At 59.3% G+C, this 16,190-nt stretch overlaps 1 protein-coding gene across 1 annotated transcript in view; it reads left to right on the top strand.

Moving 5' to 3' along the window:
- INTS3 (integrator complex subunit 3) overlaps window positions 1-16,190 on the top strand; it is a 43,498-nt gene that overhangs the window by 18,210 nt on the left and 9,098 nt on the right. Inside the window, exons 9-21 of the mRNA XM_054182626.1 lie at window positions 2,701-2,798; window positions 3,514-3,705; window positions 4,621-4,708; window positions 5,247-5,326; window positions 7,255-7,346; window positions 7,943-8,049; window positions 8,883-9,002; window positions 10,361-10,490; window positions 11,367-11,421; window positions 12,228-12,331; window positions 12,870-12,914; window positions 13,374-13,493; window positions 13,632-13,785. Coding sequence (XP_054038601.1) covers window positions 2,701-2,798; window positions 3,514-3,705; window positions 4,621-4,708; window positions 5,247-5,326; window positions 7,255-7,346; window positions 7,943-8,049; window positions 8,883-9,002; window positions 10,361-10,490; window positions 11,367-11,421; window positions 12,228-12,331; window positions 12,870-12,914; window positions 13,374-13,493; window positions 13,632-13,785 — 1,385 coding nt within the window. The remainder of the gene's footprint in view (window positions 1-2,700; window positions 2,799-3,513; window positions 3,706-4,620; window positions 4,709-5,246; window positions 5,327-7,254; window positions 7,347-7,942; window positions 8,050-8,882; window positions 9,003-10,360; window positions 10,491-11,366; window positions 11,422-12,227; window positions 12,332-12,869; window positions 12,915-13,373; window positions 13,494-13,631; window positions 13,786-16,190) is intronic.

Here is a 16,190-nt window from a genome sequence, read left to right as displayed (position 1 = left end):
GGGTCAAAACACACATCATGGAGAGAGTGTTATATTTATAATTTTTATTGGTATAAATTATTCACTTCTCCAGGGGCTGTCACATCATTATCTGTCTGCAGCAATTCTAATGAGTCTTTGGAAATGGGGCTTTAAAGTGTTCTCCCGCCCCCCCCGGTGCCTGTTCTCCTCTCAGGGGCCGTGTTAGTGTCACTAAAGATCTCGGATTGCGCTGAGGGAAGCTCGCAGCCGTCATTTGATTAAATGCTCCTTAAGCTCTGTGATCTCCAGCTGCTTCTCCACAACCTGTCTCCTGTCACGGCGGGTCTCCGCTGGGACTTGTCCACCTGAAGGGCTGCAGGGACCCGGTTCCCCTCCCTAGGTGACTAGAATTAGCCCATGGGGCTTGCGGAGGCAGCGAGGCTGAGCCCTGCGCCTAAGGAAGGCTCGCGTTTCGCGTTTCCAGGGCTCAGCCCTGCCTTTTCCTGCAGCCATACGATCGCTAGAAGCATTTCTTAGCTCCCTCTGGATCTTCCCAGCAGAGTGCTGAGCTTGGAGCGCCCTGGGGCCCCTAACAAACGTCCCGCTAGCTTCACTGGCTTCCCACGCCAGTGGGGGCGGCTGTTCAGGGTTATTTCTTGCTTTGCTGCCAGTTTTAGCCAAATGACCCAACAAAATGCTACTTAAATTGGGGCTAACGTGAATGGTTCTGATTCATTGTCTTCTGACAACGAGCAGACTCCTGGTGGTTTTTGCCCTTTCTCCTTTTGTTCCCCTTTTCTTCTGTTTGACACCACGACCAGTGGCCTGTGGCGTTGCCCGACGGCTCGTAGAGGTGAGACGACACCTGGGTAAGCGCAGGCACCCGTGAGCGTGTTTCTCCTCCTCACAGTTTCAGCTGCAAAGCGCTGGAGTGGGCAGAGCTCACGCGTGTCCCCAGAGCCCCCCCAGCGCAGGCAGCCGGGCACCCTCGGGGCGGCCGGGAGAGGTGGGCTCGCTCTGGCACCGCACCAGCAGCAGGAGGGCTCTGAGCAGAAGCTCTGTCTAATTTAGATGAGATGTGAGGCAGGAATTCTTGGCTGTGAGGGGGGTGAGCCCCTGGCGCAGGTTGCCCAGAGAAGCTGTGGCTGCCCCATCCCTGGAGGGGTTCAAGGCCAGGTTGGACGGGGCTTGGAGCCACCTGGGCTGGTGGGAGGTGTCCCTGCCCAGGGCAGGGGGGGGAACTGGGTGGTCTTCAAGGTCCTTTCCAACCCAAACCATCCTGTGATTCTGTGCTAAGCTGGTCTGTCCAGGGGTGCCCCCATTTGTACTTAGAATCCTAGAATTGCCGGGGTTGGAAGGGACCTTTCAGCTCATCCAGCCCAACCACCGACCAAGCTCTGACAAAGAGCATCACTCAACCACGTCACTGAGCACTGCATCTGCCAGCCTTTTACATACATCTCGGGATAACAGTTCCACCACCTCCCTGGGCAGCCCGTTCCTTGCTCGTGTGGAGCCTGGAAGGTCCCCTCCCCAAAATAATATCCCCTGCAGCTGGGCATAAGGCTGCTTCCTTGCCCTCTTGCCTGCTGGTGAGAGCCTGCGATACCTGCTCTGCGAGGCCACTGTTGTCTCCAGCAGCTGCTGCCCCCCCACGTGCTCTGTGACCTCCCATCCCGGCTTCTCTTGCTGAGCTCCTGCCAGCAGGACCGGAGCTCAGCCGCACCGAGCACCAGGGAAAACCGCGGTGGGGGGTGGCTCCAGGCGCAGGACCCGTCCCTCCCTCCGAGCTCTTAACAAGCTGGGCGCTTTTGTGGCTCTCATCCCCTGATGCGCAGCTCGCTCCCACCCTTCCTCTGAGCTCCGCGGTGCTGGCATCTCTGCTTTCTGCTTTGAAGCTTCTCTCCTCCCGCCGTCCCCCAGGAGCGACCCTCCGGTGGCGCAGCAGAAGGATGAGAGCGCCCAAGCGCGCCCGGTGTGCGCGGCGACCCTGGCGCCCGCCCGTCTGCCTCAGAGCTGGATGCCCCATAAATCCTTCAGGTCTTGTCAAGCAGCAGCGGAGCCGCTCCGCTCGGGCCACAAATTCCTCCTCTTCGCAGCCGTCTGGGAACAAGAGCGGCTTTTGCAACCTCTCCTTCTCCTCCCCATTCTCCACACACGTGTGCGCACACGCGTTTTCCATTACGTCTGTTTTTTGTTGTTACATCCGAGTGCCTTTCCTCCAGGGGAGCATTTGGACTGAGGTGCTGGCACAGCCCAGGGCAGGCACTCTTTATGCCAGCCCTGCTTTTCGGTGCCCAGGCCAAGCGGTCTGTCCGAAACCATCAGCTCTGCTGGGACAACTGCTTTCAAGGTAGCAGGGCTGAGTCTAAGATGATCTTTGTGCTCCCTCGCAAGGGGGTGGGAGGTGGGGAACGTGCTCTGTTGGTTACGGCTTAGGATTTGGCGTCTGGACTTTCTCATCTCACCTCCAGATCTTGTCCCTGCCCCGCTGTGCCTCCTCTCTCCCCTTCTCCAGGCTCTTCCTGGCCTCCTCATTAGTGATCTCTGACAAAAGCTTGCTCCAGACAGGAGGTGTTTTAGGAGACCTTTTCCAGACAAAATCTTGATCCCATTCCACTGCCTTGGGGGAATGGAGCTTAACGCTCTGAACTGGGCTCGCTGCGGGTGTTGGTAGGTCCCTGCCTGCGTCCCGCTGGGGCTGTGCATGTGCAGACCAAGCTCTCCGTCTCTCCCCAGGTGTCCTCCAGCTCCTCCAGTCGAGGACTTCTCGCAAATTCCTGGCGTGTCGCCTCACTCCCGACATGGAAACCAAGCTGCTCTTCATGACCTCACGGGTAATTCCCTCCTGCTCGCCGGGGGGGGGGTCCCTGTGCAAGCGCCGGGGAGGAGGGCACGCGTCCCTGCCCTGTCCACGGCGCTCCAGTCCCGTTCCCACGGTGGCACTGGGAAGGGAGGGCAGAGCTTTACTGGGGCGAGTATTTGTTGCTTCTGGCATCTGATGGCGACGGGAGGAGGAGAGGCTGCCCCGCAGGAGCTGATGCAGACAGGCCTGAGACATCCTTGGTATTTAGTAAAAGGCACAAAACAGCTTTGCAGAGGAACGTTGCTCCTGGCTGGCCACTTTCCAAGGCGAGCGGCTTTCTCTGAGTGGCCGCGATGCGGTGGGTTATCGGAGCTCCCACAACAGCAGGCGTGTTCCAGAGAGGCCGGGAGCCGCGCAGCGACGGCGCCGGGGTTAACCGTTATCGGTGTTCGCTCACCAGGCAGCGCTCGCTTCCCCCTTGCTCTGCCGGGGGCCGTCTGTGCCGCACATGCGGGGCGTGCGGTCCCCTCTGCTCCACGGGGGACGGGCCCCGCGTGAGAACGCTGCACAACGGCCTTTTTGGTTCCTCGGTCCTCTCCGAAGATGCTGCCAGCGCGGGGCTGACGGGGAGCAGGGCGTGACGCAGAGTTTGCCGAAAGAGGCAGCTCCGAGGAAGGCAGAGCGTGGTTCCAGCAGCCTTTCCCCGAGCCTTGGAGCAAAACCCGCCTCTCTCCCTTTCCCTTCAGGTCCGGTTCGGCCAGCAGAAGCGGTACCAGGACTGGTTTCAGCGGCAATACCTGTCCACCCCCGACAGCCAGTCCCTGCGCTGCGACCTCATACGCTACATCTGCGGCGTGGTCCACCCCTCCAACGAGGTGCTCAGCTCCGACATCCTCCCGCGCTGGGCCATCATCGGGTGGCTGCTGACCACCTGCACGGTGAGTCGCGAGGGCCGGACCCGACGCCGAGTCACGTAACTGCCTGGGATCCTTCCCGTGCAGGGAAGGCAGTAACCTGCCGGTGCAGGGAGCTGCAGGAGAGGTCGGGATTAGGTGTTTGCTGGCTGGGCTGAAGGAGGGAGTTGCAGAGCAGCCGTTAGGACATCGACCTTTGCTCTGGGCTCTGGATTTTAGTTCCTGGCTCTTCTGCGCATTGGATCCTTTGGGATCCGCTTTCCCTGCATAAACCTCACCTTCTCATGTTCAGCTTGTCAAGCCCTTTGTTTCTGATTGATGTTTATGGCCCGTCTACAAGGCATGGGGACTCTCCTGTCCCAGTGGGGCGTGAGAGTGCGTGCGACAAGATGATGCCTCATTACAGCCTCGTTGGCTTCTGCTCTCTCCACCTGGCCTGTCATCCCTTGTCCCGCCCGGGACTGCCATCCACAGCGCTTGTCAAACAGAGCAGGAGCCGTTGTGCCCATAAACGCGTAACAGATAATGCCAAGGGACGCACGGGGCCCGATTAGACATGATTCAGGGTTGTAGCCACATGGCTGGTAGCTCCCAGTCCTGGGGCCACCTTGGCCTCTGCCCCTCTGCCAGCTGCCCCGGCGGGATTGCTCTCAAAGCAGGCAGATTTGCTCAAGAACTTCCCCTCGTCTCTGAAAACTCACTCGCTCTTGCGCAGCAGCAGCAGGTACCCGGGGGGGCTTCGCCAGCTCTGCCCTATGCTCCTGCGGGAAGAGCATCGCTCCCCCCAGCCTCACCGCAGCAGAGCCCGGCACGTCGGGCGTGCAGAGGGGATGTCGGGCATGCGGAGGGGATGTCAGGCGTGCGGAGGCGACAGCGGCTCAACACCGTGTTCATCAGCCAATTTGGATTTTTTTTTTATTTTTTTTTTTTCTTCTCTAGTCCAACGTTGCTGCTTCAAATGCCAAACTGGCCCTGTTCTACGACTGGCTCTTCTTTAACCCCGAGAAGGACAGCATCATGAATATAGGTACAGCACAGGGAGGCTTTCTCCAAAGGGGCAAGGGGCGAAGGAGGGGTTAATGCCTTCCAGAGCTGGTAGAGGAAGGGGGATCTGGTGGGGGAAGCCCGATTATCTCCAAAGGGTGTCAGTTCCCTGCCCTGCCCTGAACTCCTGGGATTTGCTGGCTTGCAGGAGGGCTGCTTTGATGGAGCCAATTTTAATTGTGGTTTTCGTATCCGTGGTAGCAGCGAGCGTCTTCCTGGAGGTCCTCATTTTCCTTGAGGTCCTCGGCTGGCCCCGGAGCGTCCCTGTGGGCAGGCCGGGACTGGCACAGCTGGGGGCATTGCTGGGAGCTGCTGCCTGCAGGGACATGGCTTCTGGCCATCGTTTGAAGCCCGAGTGTTGTTTAGGAGCTGGAGGAAGGCAATGGTGTGTGCAAGGCAAAAGAAGGGGGTTCTCTCTGCGCCCCAGGGGCAGAAGGCTGGGTCCGCAGGAGGAGGGGGGCGGAAGGGGTGTGGGCATCTCTGGGACTCTCAGCACAGGGCTCCCTGCTCTCTCCTTCCAGAGCCCGCCATTCTGGTGATGCATCACTCCATGAAGCCTCACCCTGCCATCACCGCCACGCTGCTGGATTTCATGTGCCGGGTGAGCTGCCCCTCACTCTCCGGGGAATTCCGGGGCTTGCGGAATGAGTTGCCTGACGGGGGTTGAGCGATGAGGGCTGTGAAAGCAACCTCTGGGGTCCGCGCCGTCCCTCTGCCACCCGTGGGACAGAGAGACTCCTCAGGAGTGTCAGCAGAGGACAGAGGAAACAGCCCTGCTCTCGTCTGCTCACACCAGAGGTCACGCTCCAAGGAGAGCTGGGCACCCTGTCAGCCTTGTTTTAGCCTCGGGGGCTTGTTTTAGCCTCGTACGCTCGTCCGTGGTGCAGAGGAGTGGAAATAGGTCGGCTGGGAGGTGCTCCCGTAGGGATTGCAGCCCGGCCCTTCAGCTGAGCTCTCCTCCGAGCGCTCCTCGCCACGGCAGCGCGTCGGCGTAGGTCAGTGCTTCTCCTCTGCCAAGGTGGGAGCTGGGAGCAGTCGAGTGGCGAGCTGCACGGCCCCTTGCTCCCTGCTGAGCGGTCACGAAGGGCAGGAATTGGCAATGCGGGCTCAGGCAACACAGATGTCTGCACTCCCCGGAGAGTTTTGGGGCAAAGGCCCGTTGCCTCTCCCTCCCCCAGGAAGGGGATTTCACGAATCCCTAGAGCCAGTGATGCTGGAGCAGCAAAACAGTGTTGTCTCGCTGCCTGTTCTTCAAAGCCAAAAAAAAAAAAAAACCAAAACCAAAAAAAGCTGTTCCCCCTTCTTTTTTTTTTTCGCATTCCTCAGTGCATGGTCTGGTCCAGTCTGCCCTGAGCCTCTTGATTGCGAAATAGCCTGCGGGGTAGCTCGGTGTCTGCGGCAGCCCTTTTAACCTCCCTTCACCTATGCTAAATTAAGGAGGGATTTTCCCCTTGCTGATCTGCCAAGAGCCCGGGCACACTGCTGCGGGTGCTCAGCCAAATTATTCACCTCTTAAAACCAGCCACCAGAGGCTTTGGTGAGTCCTCGTGTCTCTTGATAGATCCAGGGCCATTAGGTCTGAGCGTTGGGCCCGTGTGTCATTCATTAATGGGAATGCCACTGTGGGAAGGCTGTGAGAATCCCCGACTCTGCAAAATAAATCCTTCCAGAATAATGGGGAAAAAGGCTTCTGAATTGTTCCCTTTAGTACCTAATTAAATGTTTGGCCCAGTGTCGTTCCCTGGGGGCAAACGAATCTCGCTGCAGCCAGGAACAAGTCAGCCCCGTGGTCTCCCTTTCAAAGCACAGCCCTCCCTGGGCAGGGAGCGGAGCCGGTCCTGCCCCTCCATCCTGGGGAACGCCGTTGCCAAGAGTTGCCCGTTCCAGTAATTTGGTCCCAGGGAGGGCTGATGGTGTTTCTTGGAAGCAGGGTCTTTCCGTGGCGCGAGCGCTGGGAGAGCTGCGACTTGCATCACTTTCCTCCCTGGCGCCCGGCTCTCTGTCCTCCCGTCCCCCGGGCTGCCCTGGTCCAAAAGCAGCTGCTGGCTTCTGGCAGAGGAACTAGGTGGAAGGTTCCCGGGATGACCCAGATTTCAGGGAGGAGTCCTCTGACTCCCTGCAGAAGCAAAGGATTGTGTGTGGGCAGAGCTGAATGTTGGTTAGGGTTCACTTCTCCTATTCCCCCAGCTCCTGCGTTGAGCATGGCCCTGGCGAGCTCTGGGGCTTCTCACAGCTCACCGGGCAGCTTCTGCGCATTTTCCTCATCCCTGGGAGATGCGCCGGCTGGTCCTCCAGGGTAGAAAACCCAGCTCATGGGCTGGTCCCCCATCTAGCCCCCATCTCCAAGACGGTGCGCTTGGAGAGCTTTCCTGCTGCCCCTCTTGGTCAAGAGCAGCTGGGACGTGGTGCTTGAGCTGAGGCTGGCCCAGGAAGCCGACCGATGGCCGCAGCTAGTCCTGGCTGACGCAGACCTGATGGTAGGCAGCAGAAGGCTTCATGGCACTAACATGCTCCTTCTCCGCTTTTCAGATCATTCCCAACTTCTACCCGCCACTGGAGGCTCACGTCCGGCAAGGCGTGTTCAACTCTCTCACCCACATCGTGGAGAAGCGAGTCCTGGCGTAAGACAGCCCTGAATTGTACCACGTTTAGGCACCGGTTCTCCTGGGTCTCACCAGCCTGGTCTAAACCACCTCCAGGCTCTGTAAGAGCTGCAGAGGGCATTTGTCTTGTGTATGACCCGTGGAAGATGCCGTAGTTGTGTCCTCATGGTGCTGAGGCTTGTCCTGAGAGCAAGGGAACGGGTGGGTTAAGAAAGATATAGCCACCCCGCTTCGGATGGATAGAATTCTGTGATTCTATGAAATGTCCCCAACCCTCTCTGGTCCCCGAGCTGAACGGAGCAGCCTCGGTCGTGGTGCTCCAGCCCCCAGACAGCTCCTGCACCAGCCAGGTTCCCCTCCCGGGAGGTAAGACCTCTTCTCCCCTTTGCCCGTGCCTTCTGGTGACACGGGTCCCATTGGTGGCAAAGTGAGGGAGCCCCAGCGGAGCTGCAGGAAGGAAGGTGGGACCTCGTAGCCTGTGGTCCGTAACACAAACCACAGCCCTGACCCAAGGGAGGAGAGCCCTTTGCGTGCCCACCGAGGTGAAGCGAGGCAGCAGAGCACCGCGTCCCGGCTCTTTCTCATCCCTTCCCCTTCTCTGTCCCCCAACGCAGACATCTGGCCCCTCTCTTCGACAACCCCAAGCTGGACAAAGAGCTCCGCGCCATGTTGAGGGAGAAATTCCCAGAGTTTTGCAGTTCACCCTCGCCCCCCATCGAAGGTAGGAGTGGGCTGGGTGGCGGAGGGAGGCTGCGGAAGGTGTTGCCTTCCCGGAGCCGGGGCTTTCCCTGCTCTCCTGCAGGAATAGCGGCCGTTGGGAGGGTCAGACCGGGACTCCGGGGGGAGGAGGGCTCCGGGTGCTCCGATTTATGGATGGCCGTGGTCTCTCGTCATCTCAGCCCTGCTGTGCATTAAAGATGCCCGCTATTTCTCTCTCCGCTCCATAGCAGCTGCTTAGCCTTTCTTCTCTGGAGGCTAAGTGATTAACATAATTAGGTTAAAAAAGAGCAAGTGTTTCTAACCTGTGTTTAAGGGGAGAGTGCCGCTGCTTTGCCAGACCTGCTGAAGGACCGTAGCCTGTCTGGTTTTCCTCTTGCATCGGCTGAAGGGACCCGCCCCCCCTCCCCCCCGCAACAAACGCTGCTGCCCCAGGCTCCGCAGCCTCGTGGGGCTGGCAAAGCTTTTACTCTGCTTTTACTCAGAGCTTTTACTCTGCTTTTACTCAAAGCCTTTACTCTGCTCGGGGCCTCGGCTCCGCTGTTGGCCTGGGTGAGGGATGGAGCACGAAGCTGCCTTGGGTGGAGAAGGACCCGGTCCTGCCCTGCTGGGCACCGGGTGGGGATGGTTAAATGGAGTCGCTGGGACTGCCCTTCCCCAGCCTGGGTTCTCCAGGGTCCGTCACTTGCCCAGACTCTTTCTTCCCTTCTCAAAGCACTTTTTTCTCCCTGCCGGAGCCTGTTTATCAGTAGAGGCGACTCCTAGGCAGCGCCTGCCGTGCGAGGAGCCGCTGTGACCTCACTTTCTGCTCTCACCCCTTTTCCTACGTTCTTGCAGTCAAAATTGAGGAACCCGTTTCCATGGAGATGGACAATCACATGTCAGAGAAAGATGACAGTTGCTATGACAACGCCGAGGCCGCGTTCAGTGACGACGAAGACGACTTGAACAGCAAAGGTGAGGAGTGCAGCCAGCTGGGCGCCCATGCTCTCCAGTGCTTGTGCGTCGCCGCAGCCTGAATAGCTGCCGTTTGCTCCGGACAGTGTCTGGGGGCACCTGCCCTTCCTGGCGGAGGATCCCCAGGCAACCAGCTGTAAGCACAGTTCCCTCGAAGCCCCTTTCCCACCATCAGCGGGAATTTCTGCACCCGGGGCAGACCCTCATCTCGAGATCCAGGTTTCCATCCGCAGGAGAGGGTTTTGAGGCCGATGCTCTGCTGCTTCCCAGTCCCTGACAGCCAGGCTCAGGAAACGGGATACAGATCCGTGCTCAAAGGGAAGGGCTGTTGGGCTTCGTGTCCTTGCCCCGTTATTCCCTGGAGCTCAGACCCTTTGAACGTAGCGCTTTCTCCACCCGTGTGTCCTCTCTCGATGTCTGACTGGTCTCAAGCCCCGCCGCGTGGTTGGGAATCCCTGTGGCAGATGCTGTGCCGGCTGGTTTGTTTGGGAACAGGGTGTCTCTGTTCTCAGGCAGCTGCTAATGAGGCTCAGGCCTCTAATTGCTCAGCCGCACGGTTTTCATTACGCTCGCTCCCTCTCGAAGCCACGGGGCTGACAAGGCCAGAATCCCCTCTGCTCGCTCTGTGGAGCTGGAGGCATCTCAAGCTGTTCCTGGCCCTGGTGGCCAGACTCTCGCGGGCTTCCTGCCATGCTGGAGGGCTACCCCAGCACCGGGGAGGGACCGCAGGCCTGGGACGGGTCCTCCCGTCGAGCCCTGCCAGCTGCTTGGGGCCCCTGAGAGGGACGTGGGCTCGCAAGCCACGTGCAGAGAGGATTTTTGCAAAGGGGATCGGCCACCTTGTACCGTCCCTTAGTGGCAGCCGCTTTGCGAGCGCTTCTGCTTTTGCCCTGGTGCTTCTGGACTCCACTGCAGTTCATTTTTGTGGCCTGGAATGAGCCTGGAGGATGAGGGTGTGGAAAAGCCATGGGGGTATCTCAGTCCCAGAGTCCTGAACACAAGCGTTCGCGCCTCGGGTGGAGACAGACATGCGAGCTAGAGCTAGCTCCGTTTGTTGGAGCGTGGGGAAGGGCAGGCAAAGCACTGGGTTTGGAAACTGGACTGAACGGGATCCACAGTTCTGGACGCTCCCGCGTTTGGATCCCGTCCCACCTCCCTGCTCGCCGTGACCCGACACGTCTCTAAAGGGTTGAAGGCAAGCTCTGAGCCTGGAGCGCGCGCTGGGGGCACGTTGGGCTGGCGACTGCCCCCACAGCCCCGCACGGCTCCCGCTGCTAGGACAAGGATTGCCTCCAGCACTTCTTACCCGAAGCTGCTTGGGAAAATAGGCTGTTCCACTGTTGCTTCCTTTGCTGCAGGGAAGAAGAGGGAGTTCAGGTTTCACCCCATCAAAGAAACCATTGTGGAGGAGCCTGTTGATATCACGCCATTCCTGGACCAGCTGGATGAGTCGCTGAAGGATAAAGTCCTGCAGCTGCAGAAGGGAAGGTTGGTATCGTTCAGTCGCGTTACGTTTTGTGTTGACGTCTTCAGGGCAACGACACACAAAACCTTTTGATCCCCTTGTGCAACGCTGCTTGCTCCAGAGCCCCTCTCTCAGAGCTAATGCGATCTTGTGGCTTGTCTCCCTTTACCGCGGAGAGGTTCCTCCTGCACAGTTTCTGCAGGAAACATCCAGGTGGATTTGGGAAGTGCTGGGATAAGAGCCTTGTAATTTGGCCTTAGAGCGGGCTCAGACGGGGACACGGCAGCAATTTGCTGGGGCTACAGCTTTTCCCTGAGTCGGTGGCAAAAGGCTCTGAGTTTCAGCCTCCTCCGCTGTCGGGTTGCCGAGGGGGGGCTGTTGCTGCCTGGGGGTCTCAGTACGTCTCTGCGTGGCACGCATTCCCGTGCACAGAGATGTACCTGTGTCTGCACGTACCCTGGACGTCCCCACCTCCGCTCTTCCTTTTCGGTGGCCTTGGAATTAACTCCATCTAAAGAAGGTTAAAAAAAGCTCTTGCTCTGCAGACCTTGGCTTAGTAGACTGAGTTAACGTAATTTGTGTCCTGCTGGCTATAAGTGCATTTAATCTTATGCTTTTAGTCATTTAATTTGTTTGTCTTGCTGCAGACAGCCTCGGGCACTTGTGTAAGTCAGTGCTGCAGCAGTGCAGCGCGTTCTTCCAGCTTCTGGGTCTCTGCAGTGTGCGTTTCGGAGCCGTGCCTTCCCCTAAGCCTGGCACCAGCGCAAAGCAGAGCCCCCCCCTACTCTCGCGTCCTTGAGGGGGCTCCCGAGCAGAGCCAGCTCAGCACAAAGCCCCCTTGTCCCTGCTGTCGGTATCTTCCTATGTAACTTGGATTTCCTCTTGTTTTTGTGCTCCAGCGATACGGAAGCTCAGTGTGAGGTCATGCAGGAAATCGTGGATCAAGTCCTGGAGGTAACGGCACAGACGCGGGGAGCAGCGCTGCCGCCTGGCTGGAAAACCAGAGGGGCTGGAATGGCGCGGGCCGGGCACCGCGCAGCTCTGTCCGCAGTTAAACACAGCCCCAAGCCTCGGCTTGCTGGAAGGGTCTAGAAGCTCCATCCGTGCTCTCTTTCCTTACGCCCCGTGCCTAAATATCCCCAGCAGTCGCTGTCAGGCGGGACGCTGGGTGAGGCACGCTCCCATTTGGAGCGACGCGGCCGATATAGCGTCTGCAGAGCTCCTGGGGGCTTCCGTGCGTCTGGGATGCTCCCGTGCTTTGTGCTTTGCTTGGGAGAGGCTGCAGCGAGCCCTGCCCGCCAGAAGAGCTGCGGATGTTTTCCAGGAGCTGAGTGTTGGGGGGAGGTTGCATCCCCTGCCTCTAATCAGCTCCCTTTAGAGTCAAGTGGCCTTTTAGCGTACGAGAGCTGTGCTCCTCTGTGGGAACACAGGGAAAGGGCTTGTCAGGGTGTAAATCCTCGTTGCCAAGTGCCTTTGCTCCCTGTTGGCCCTTTGCAGAGGGAGAGCTGAGCCCAGTGAATTGCTGGATAAGTGGACCACAGTGATTGTGAAGTGCTTGAGAGCCGGACATCAATTAGGGGCTTGTCTGGCTGCTGACCTGCTCCTGGTGCTGCGGTATGGCCGCAGAGTGGCTCCCGAGCTGCCCGGGGCCCTTCCCCGCAGCACCGACTCTGCCGTGTCCTTTCTGGTGGTACCTGAGCTGGGCAGGCAGGATCTGAGCCTCTGCTTTCTCCTCTCATTCCTTCCTTTCTCTCTACCAGGAGGACTTCGACTCGGAGCAGTTATCAGTGCTCGCATCCTGCCTCCAGGAGCTATTTAAGGCTCACTTCCGTGGTGAGGTTTTGCCAGAAGAAATCACGGAGGAGTAAGGATCTATTTTAATTTTTTTGTGCGTCTCATCCTTTCACACGGGGGCTTGGGCTTTTCGCAGTCAAGCACTCACCACGTTCAGAAGGCTGTGCTGAAGGCAGCAGCTTGCCCTGTGAAGCGGTCCAGGGTTCACCAGCGGTCAACAGTTGTCGTGTCCAGGGCTCCAGAGAGACCACCTTCCCCCTCCCCACAAGTGCAGGGAGAACCTTCTGCCGCAGGTCCTTGTGGCAGAGCTCAGTTCATGGGATGTTCTGGGGGCTTCTGGCGGTCTGACCAGGACACGCGGGGTCCTGAACACTCCGTCTGTCCCTGCACCATACGCTCTTCCTCCAGGATTTTGTTGGAACAGGGCTCGGAGTCAGAGCTGCTGGGTTCTGTTAGCAGGACGGTTCCTGTCTCCTCAGTAGCCAGGACTGACCCTTGGTGGCCCGAGGACCACAGCGAGCAAGACCCGGGGCTTTTTCCCTGCCATTGCTGGGGAAACACAGAGGGTGGGTGCACACAGAGCTCTGACTGCTGCGTTTGTCCCGCAGGTCTCTGGAGGAGTCAGTGGGGAAACCTCTCTACCTAATATTTAGGTATGTCTGATCCGAAATTTTGGAATTATCTAGTTAGGGCTTTTTTGTTTGCTTCCATGGTGAACCCTGTGGGTCTAATTCTGCCACCCCCCTGCTTGCCCCAGGGCTGATCCCAGAATTGGAAGAGTTTATTCATTCTGGCTATGTTGCATTTTCTTTAGTAGAAAGACTTAAAATACAGGAAAATAGCACCTCCTTTGGTCATTTGTGGAGGTCTGGGACCCCTGGGCTATGGAAATTAGCTTGGCCCTGACCCCTTTGTTGCTGCAAGTTGCTGCTGTCCCACCGTCCCCTGCAGCGGGGGTGGGAGAGGTGGCCCCGTGTCCAGTCCAGAGAGCGGGTGGCCGGGAGCCCCTGGTGCCGGGAGCCGGGTTTGCCGCAGGCTGCGGGTCCTCGTCCTTGGCGGAGGAGGTGGTGCGCGGTGTAACACAGCTGTCTCCCCCTGCTCTGCTCCCCGAGGAACCTCTGCCAGATGCAGGAGGATAATAGCGGTTTCTCGCTGCTGCTGGATCTCCTGTCAGAGCTCTATCAGAAGCAACCCAAGATCGGCTACCACCTCCTCTACTATTTAAAAGCCAGGTAGGGCAAGTGGGGATTGTGGGGAAGCGTCCGAGCTTTGACTTGGCTCACGCTGGCTCCGAGAGACGAGCTGGGTGGGTACCACCCCCCCAAGCCCGTGCTGGCCGTCTCCGCTCACCTGGGCTCCTCTCCTTCTAGCAAAGCTGCGGCCGGGAAGATGAACCTCTACGAGTCCTTTGCCCAGGCCACGCAGCTGGGGGACCTGCACACGTGTCTGATGATGGACATGAAAGCCTGCCAGGAAGACGACGTACGGCTGCTCTGCTACCTCACCCCCTCCATTTACACAGAGGTGAGGCCCCCGCCAGGCACCAGCAACCCCAGTTCAGGTGCCCAGGGCATCCCTGGGGCTGAGCTGGTTTGCTTCTCGGCGTCGGGGCAATCCCAAGCACAAATCCAGGCTGGGCGGAGAATGGCTGGAGAGCAGCCCTGAGGAGAAGGACTTGGGGGTGCTGTGGATGTGTGGATGAGAAGCTCAACACGCCCCGGCAATGTGCGCTGGCAGCACAGAACCCCCCGCAGCCTGGGCTGCATCCCCAGTAGCGTGGGCAGGGGGGCGAGGGGGGGGATTCTGCCCCTCTGCTCCGCTCCGGGAGACCCCCCTGCAGTGCTGCCACCAGCTCTGGGGCCTCGGCACAGGAGAGACACGGAGCTGTGGGAGCGGGGCCGGAGGAGGCCCCGGAGATGCTGGGAGGGCTGGAGCCCCTCTGCTGTGGGGACAGGCTGAGAGAGCTGGGGGGGTTCAGCCTGGAGAAGAGAAGGCTCCGGGGAGACCTTCCAGCCCCTTCCAGGCCCTCAAGGGGCTCCAGGAAAGCTGGGGAGGGACTCTGGAGCAGGGAGGGGAGCCATGGGACGAGGGGGAAGGGTTTTCCACTGGAACAGGGGAGACTGAGACGAGATCTGAAGAAGAAACTGTTTAAAATGAGGGGGTTGAGCCCCTGGTGCAAGTTGCCCAGAGAAGCTGTGGCTGCCCCATCCCTGGAGGGGTTCAAGGCCAGGTTGGACGGGGCTTGGAGCAGCCTGGGCTGGCGGGAGGTGTCCCTGCCCAGGGCAGCGGGTGGGATGAGATGAACTTCGAGGTCCCTTCCAAACCAACACATCCCGTGATTCAGGCCTGTTACGCTGCAGCAGAGAAGCCGTAGAGGTCAGAAGATGTTCTGTCAGGCTGAGCACAATGTGGTCTCCATCCTCCCCCAGCCCAGCTCGGTGGGGGTCAGCTCGAGGGGGGATCAGCAGCCGTTGAGATGGACGTTCAGCTCTCATCCTGCTTACGGCCCCGCTAGAGCCTGGTGCGCTCCGTGGATGGCGAGGTACCAACCTCGCTGTCCCGGATCTGTCTCACGCTGGTGCTCGGCTCCCAGCCAGCGTTCACTGCGCTCCCTGGTGAAAGGGGTTTTACTCTCTGCTGCTTTTCTTCTGGAGAGCAGCGGGTGAAGGCTCCGAGCCTTCACGAAGGTCGTGTCAAAGGCTGGGGGAAGCAGCGCTCAGAAGGAATTCTGCTGCCTGCCCCAAGCCCGGGGGTTTAACGAAAATTTTATTGCTTTCGGTGCTGAGGTGGAGCCAGCTGGACTTAGCAGAGAGCACGTTTGGAGCGGGGGAGCCAGGCGTCTGCACCAGTTAGGTCACAGCTCGCTCCCGGTTTGCCTGGGTCTTGGAAAAGGGCTGCTGTCACCTTCCTGCCGCCGGGATGCCGCCGAGCTCTCTCGCAGCCCAGCGCAGGCTGCAGCCTCCTGTTTGGAATGGTTGCAGGGTGGAGGGTGCTTCCAGCAAGCACCCAGCCATTGCCCGGCTCCGGGGAGCGGTGCTGGGGGTTGGAGCGAGGGGAGGGTGACATGGCGCGCTCTGGATAGACGGAGGGGTCACAGTTCTGCCTGTACTTTCTCATTCCCTGGGAGGAATGAGCTGGCCCCGCTCCTCCCTCCTTTCTGGCTGGTTCAGCAGGAACATCTGCTGGGCGTTGAGGCCGTCCCACCGTTCCTCACGAGCGCATCCCGGCGGGGGGGGCTTCTGTGGGGAGAGGGGGCACAGCGAGGGCCTGGGGAGGGGAGAAAAACCTGCGCCGTACCACGCAGTGGCACAGTGCGTGCTCCGGGGGGGGAATCCTGGCGTAGAGCGGCAGCTGGATCCCCTCCCCAGGCCTTGGGCTTTAGCAGCCTCCCCCCTCAAAAAGAGGGAGGGGGGATCAGAGTGTTGCTGCCCCCGTGGGCGTAGTGACCAGCCCAAGTCAGGCAGAATGTCCCGAGAGCAGCCTGTCTGGACAGCCAGATCCAAACGGTGCAGCCGGAGCTCGCTGCCGCCAGTTTTCCTGGCCTTTTGCCCTTGGGTTGATTTTTTTCTTTTTTTTTTTTTTTTTTTTTTTTTTTTTTTTTGTGTGTGTATTTCCTTGCAGTGCTGTCTAATGCATGAGGCCCTGGAACATCGAGCAAAAAGCTAGCAAGGACGGGGGGGAAAATGGGGAATTTTAAACACTCCGGTCTGGCTGAATTCTGCCACCCGCACTCGGAGCAGCCCGGCTCCTCCGCTGGCTCCGGAGGGTCGGTGTCAGCTGCATCTCACAAATGCGCTGGGCGCTGGCTTGAGCAGGGAATCATAGACTCATGGAATGGTTTGGGTTGGGAGGGACCTTAAAGCCCACCCAGTGGCACCCCCTGCCCTGGGCAGGGACACCTCCCACCAGCCCAGGTGGCTCCAAGCCCC

This window comes from Rissa tridactyla, chromosome 23 (assembly GCF_028500815.1).
Source record: "Rissa tridactyla isolate bRisTri1 chromosome 23, bRisTri1.patW.cur.20221130, whole genome shotgun sequence".
Classification (NCBI taxonomy): domain Eukaryota; kingdom Metazoa; phylum Chordata; class Aves; order Charadriiformes; family Laridae; genus Rissa; species Rissa tridactyla.
The sequence above is the reverse complement of the archived record's forward strand: the minus strand, read 5'-3'. Positions and strand labels throughout refer to the sequence as shown.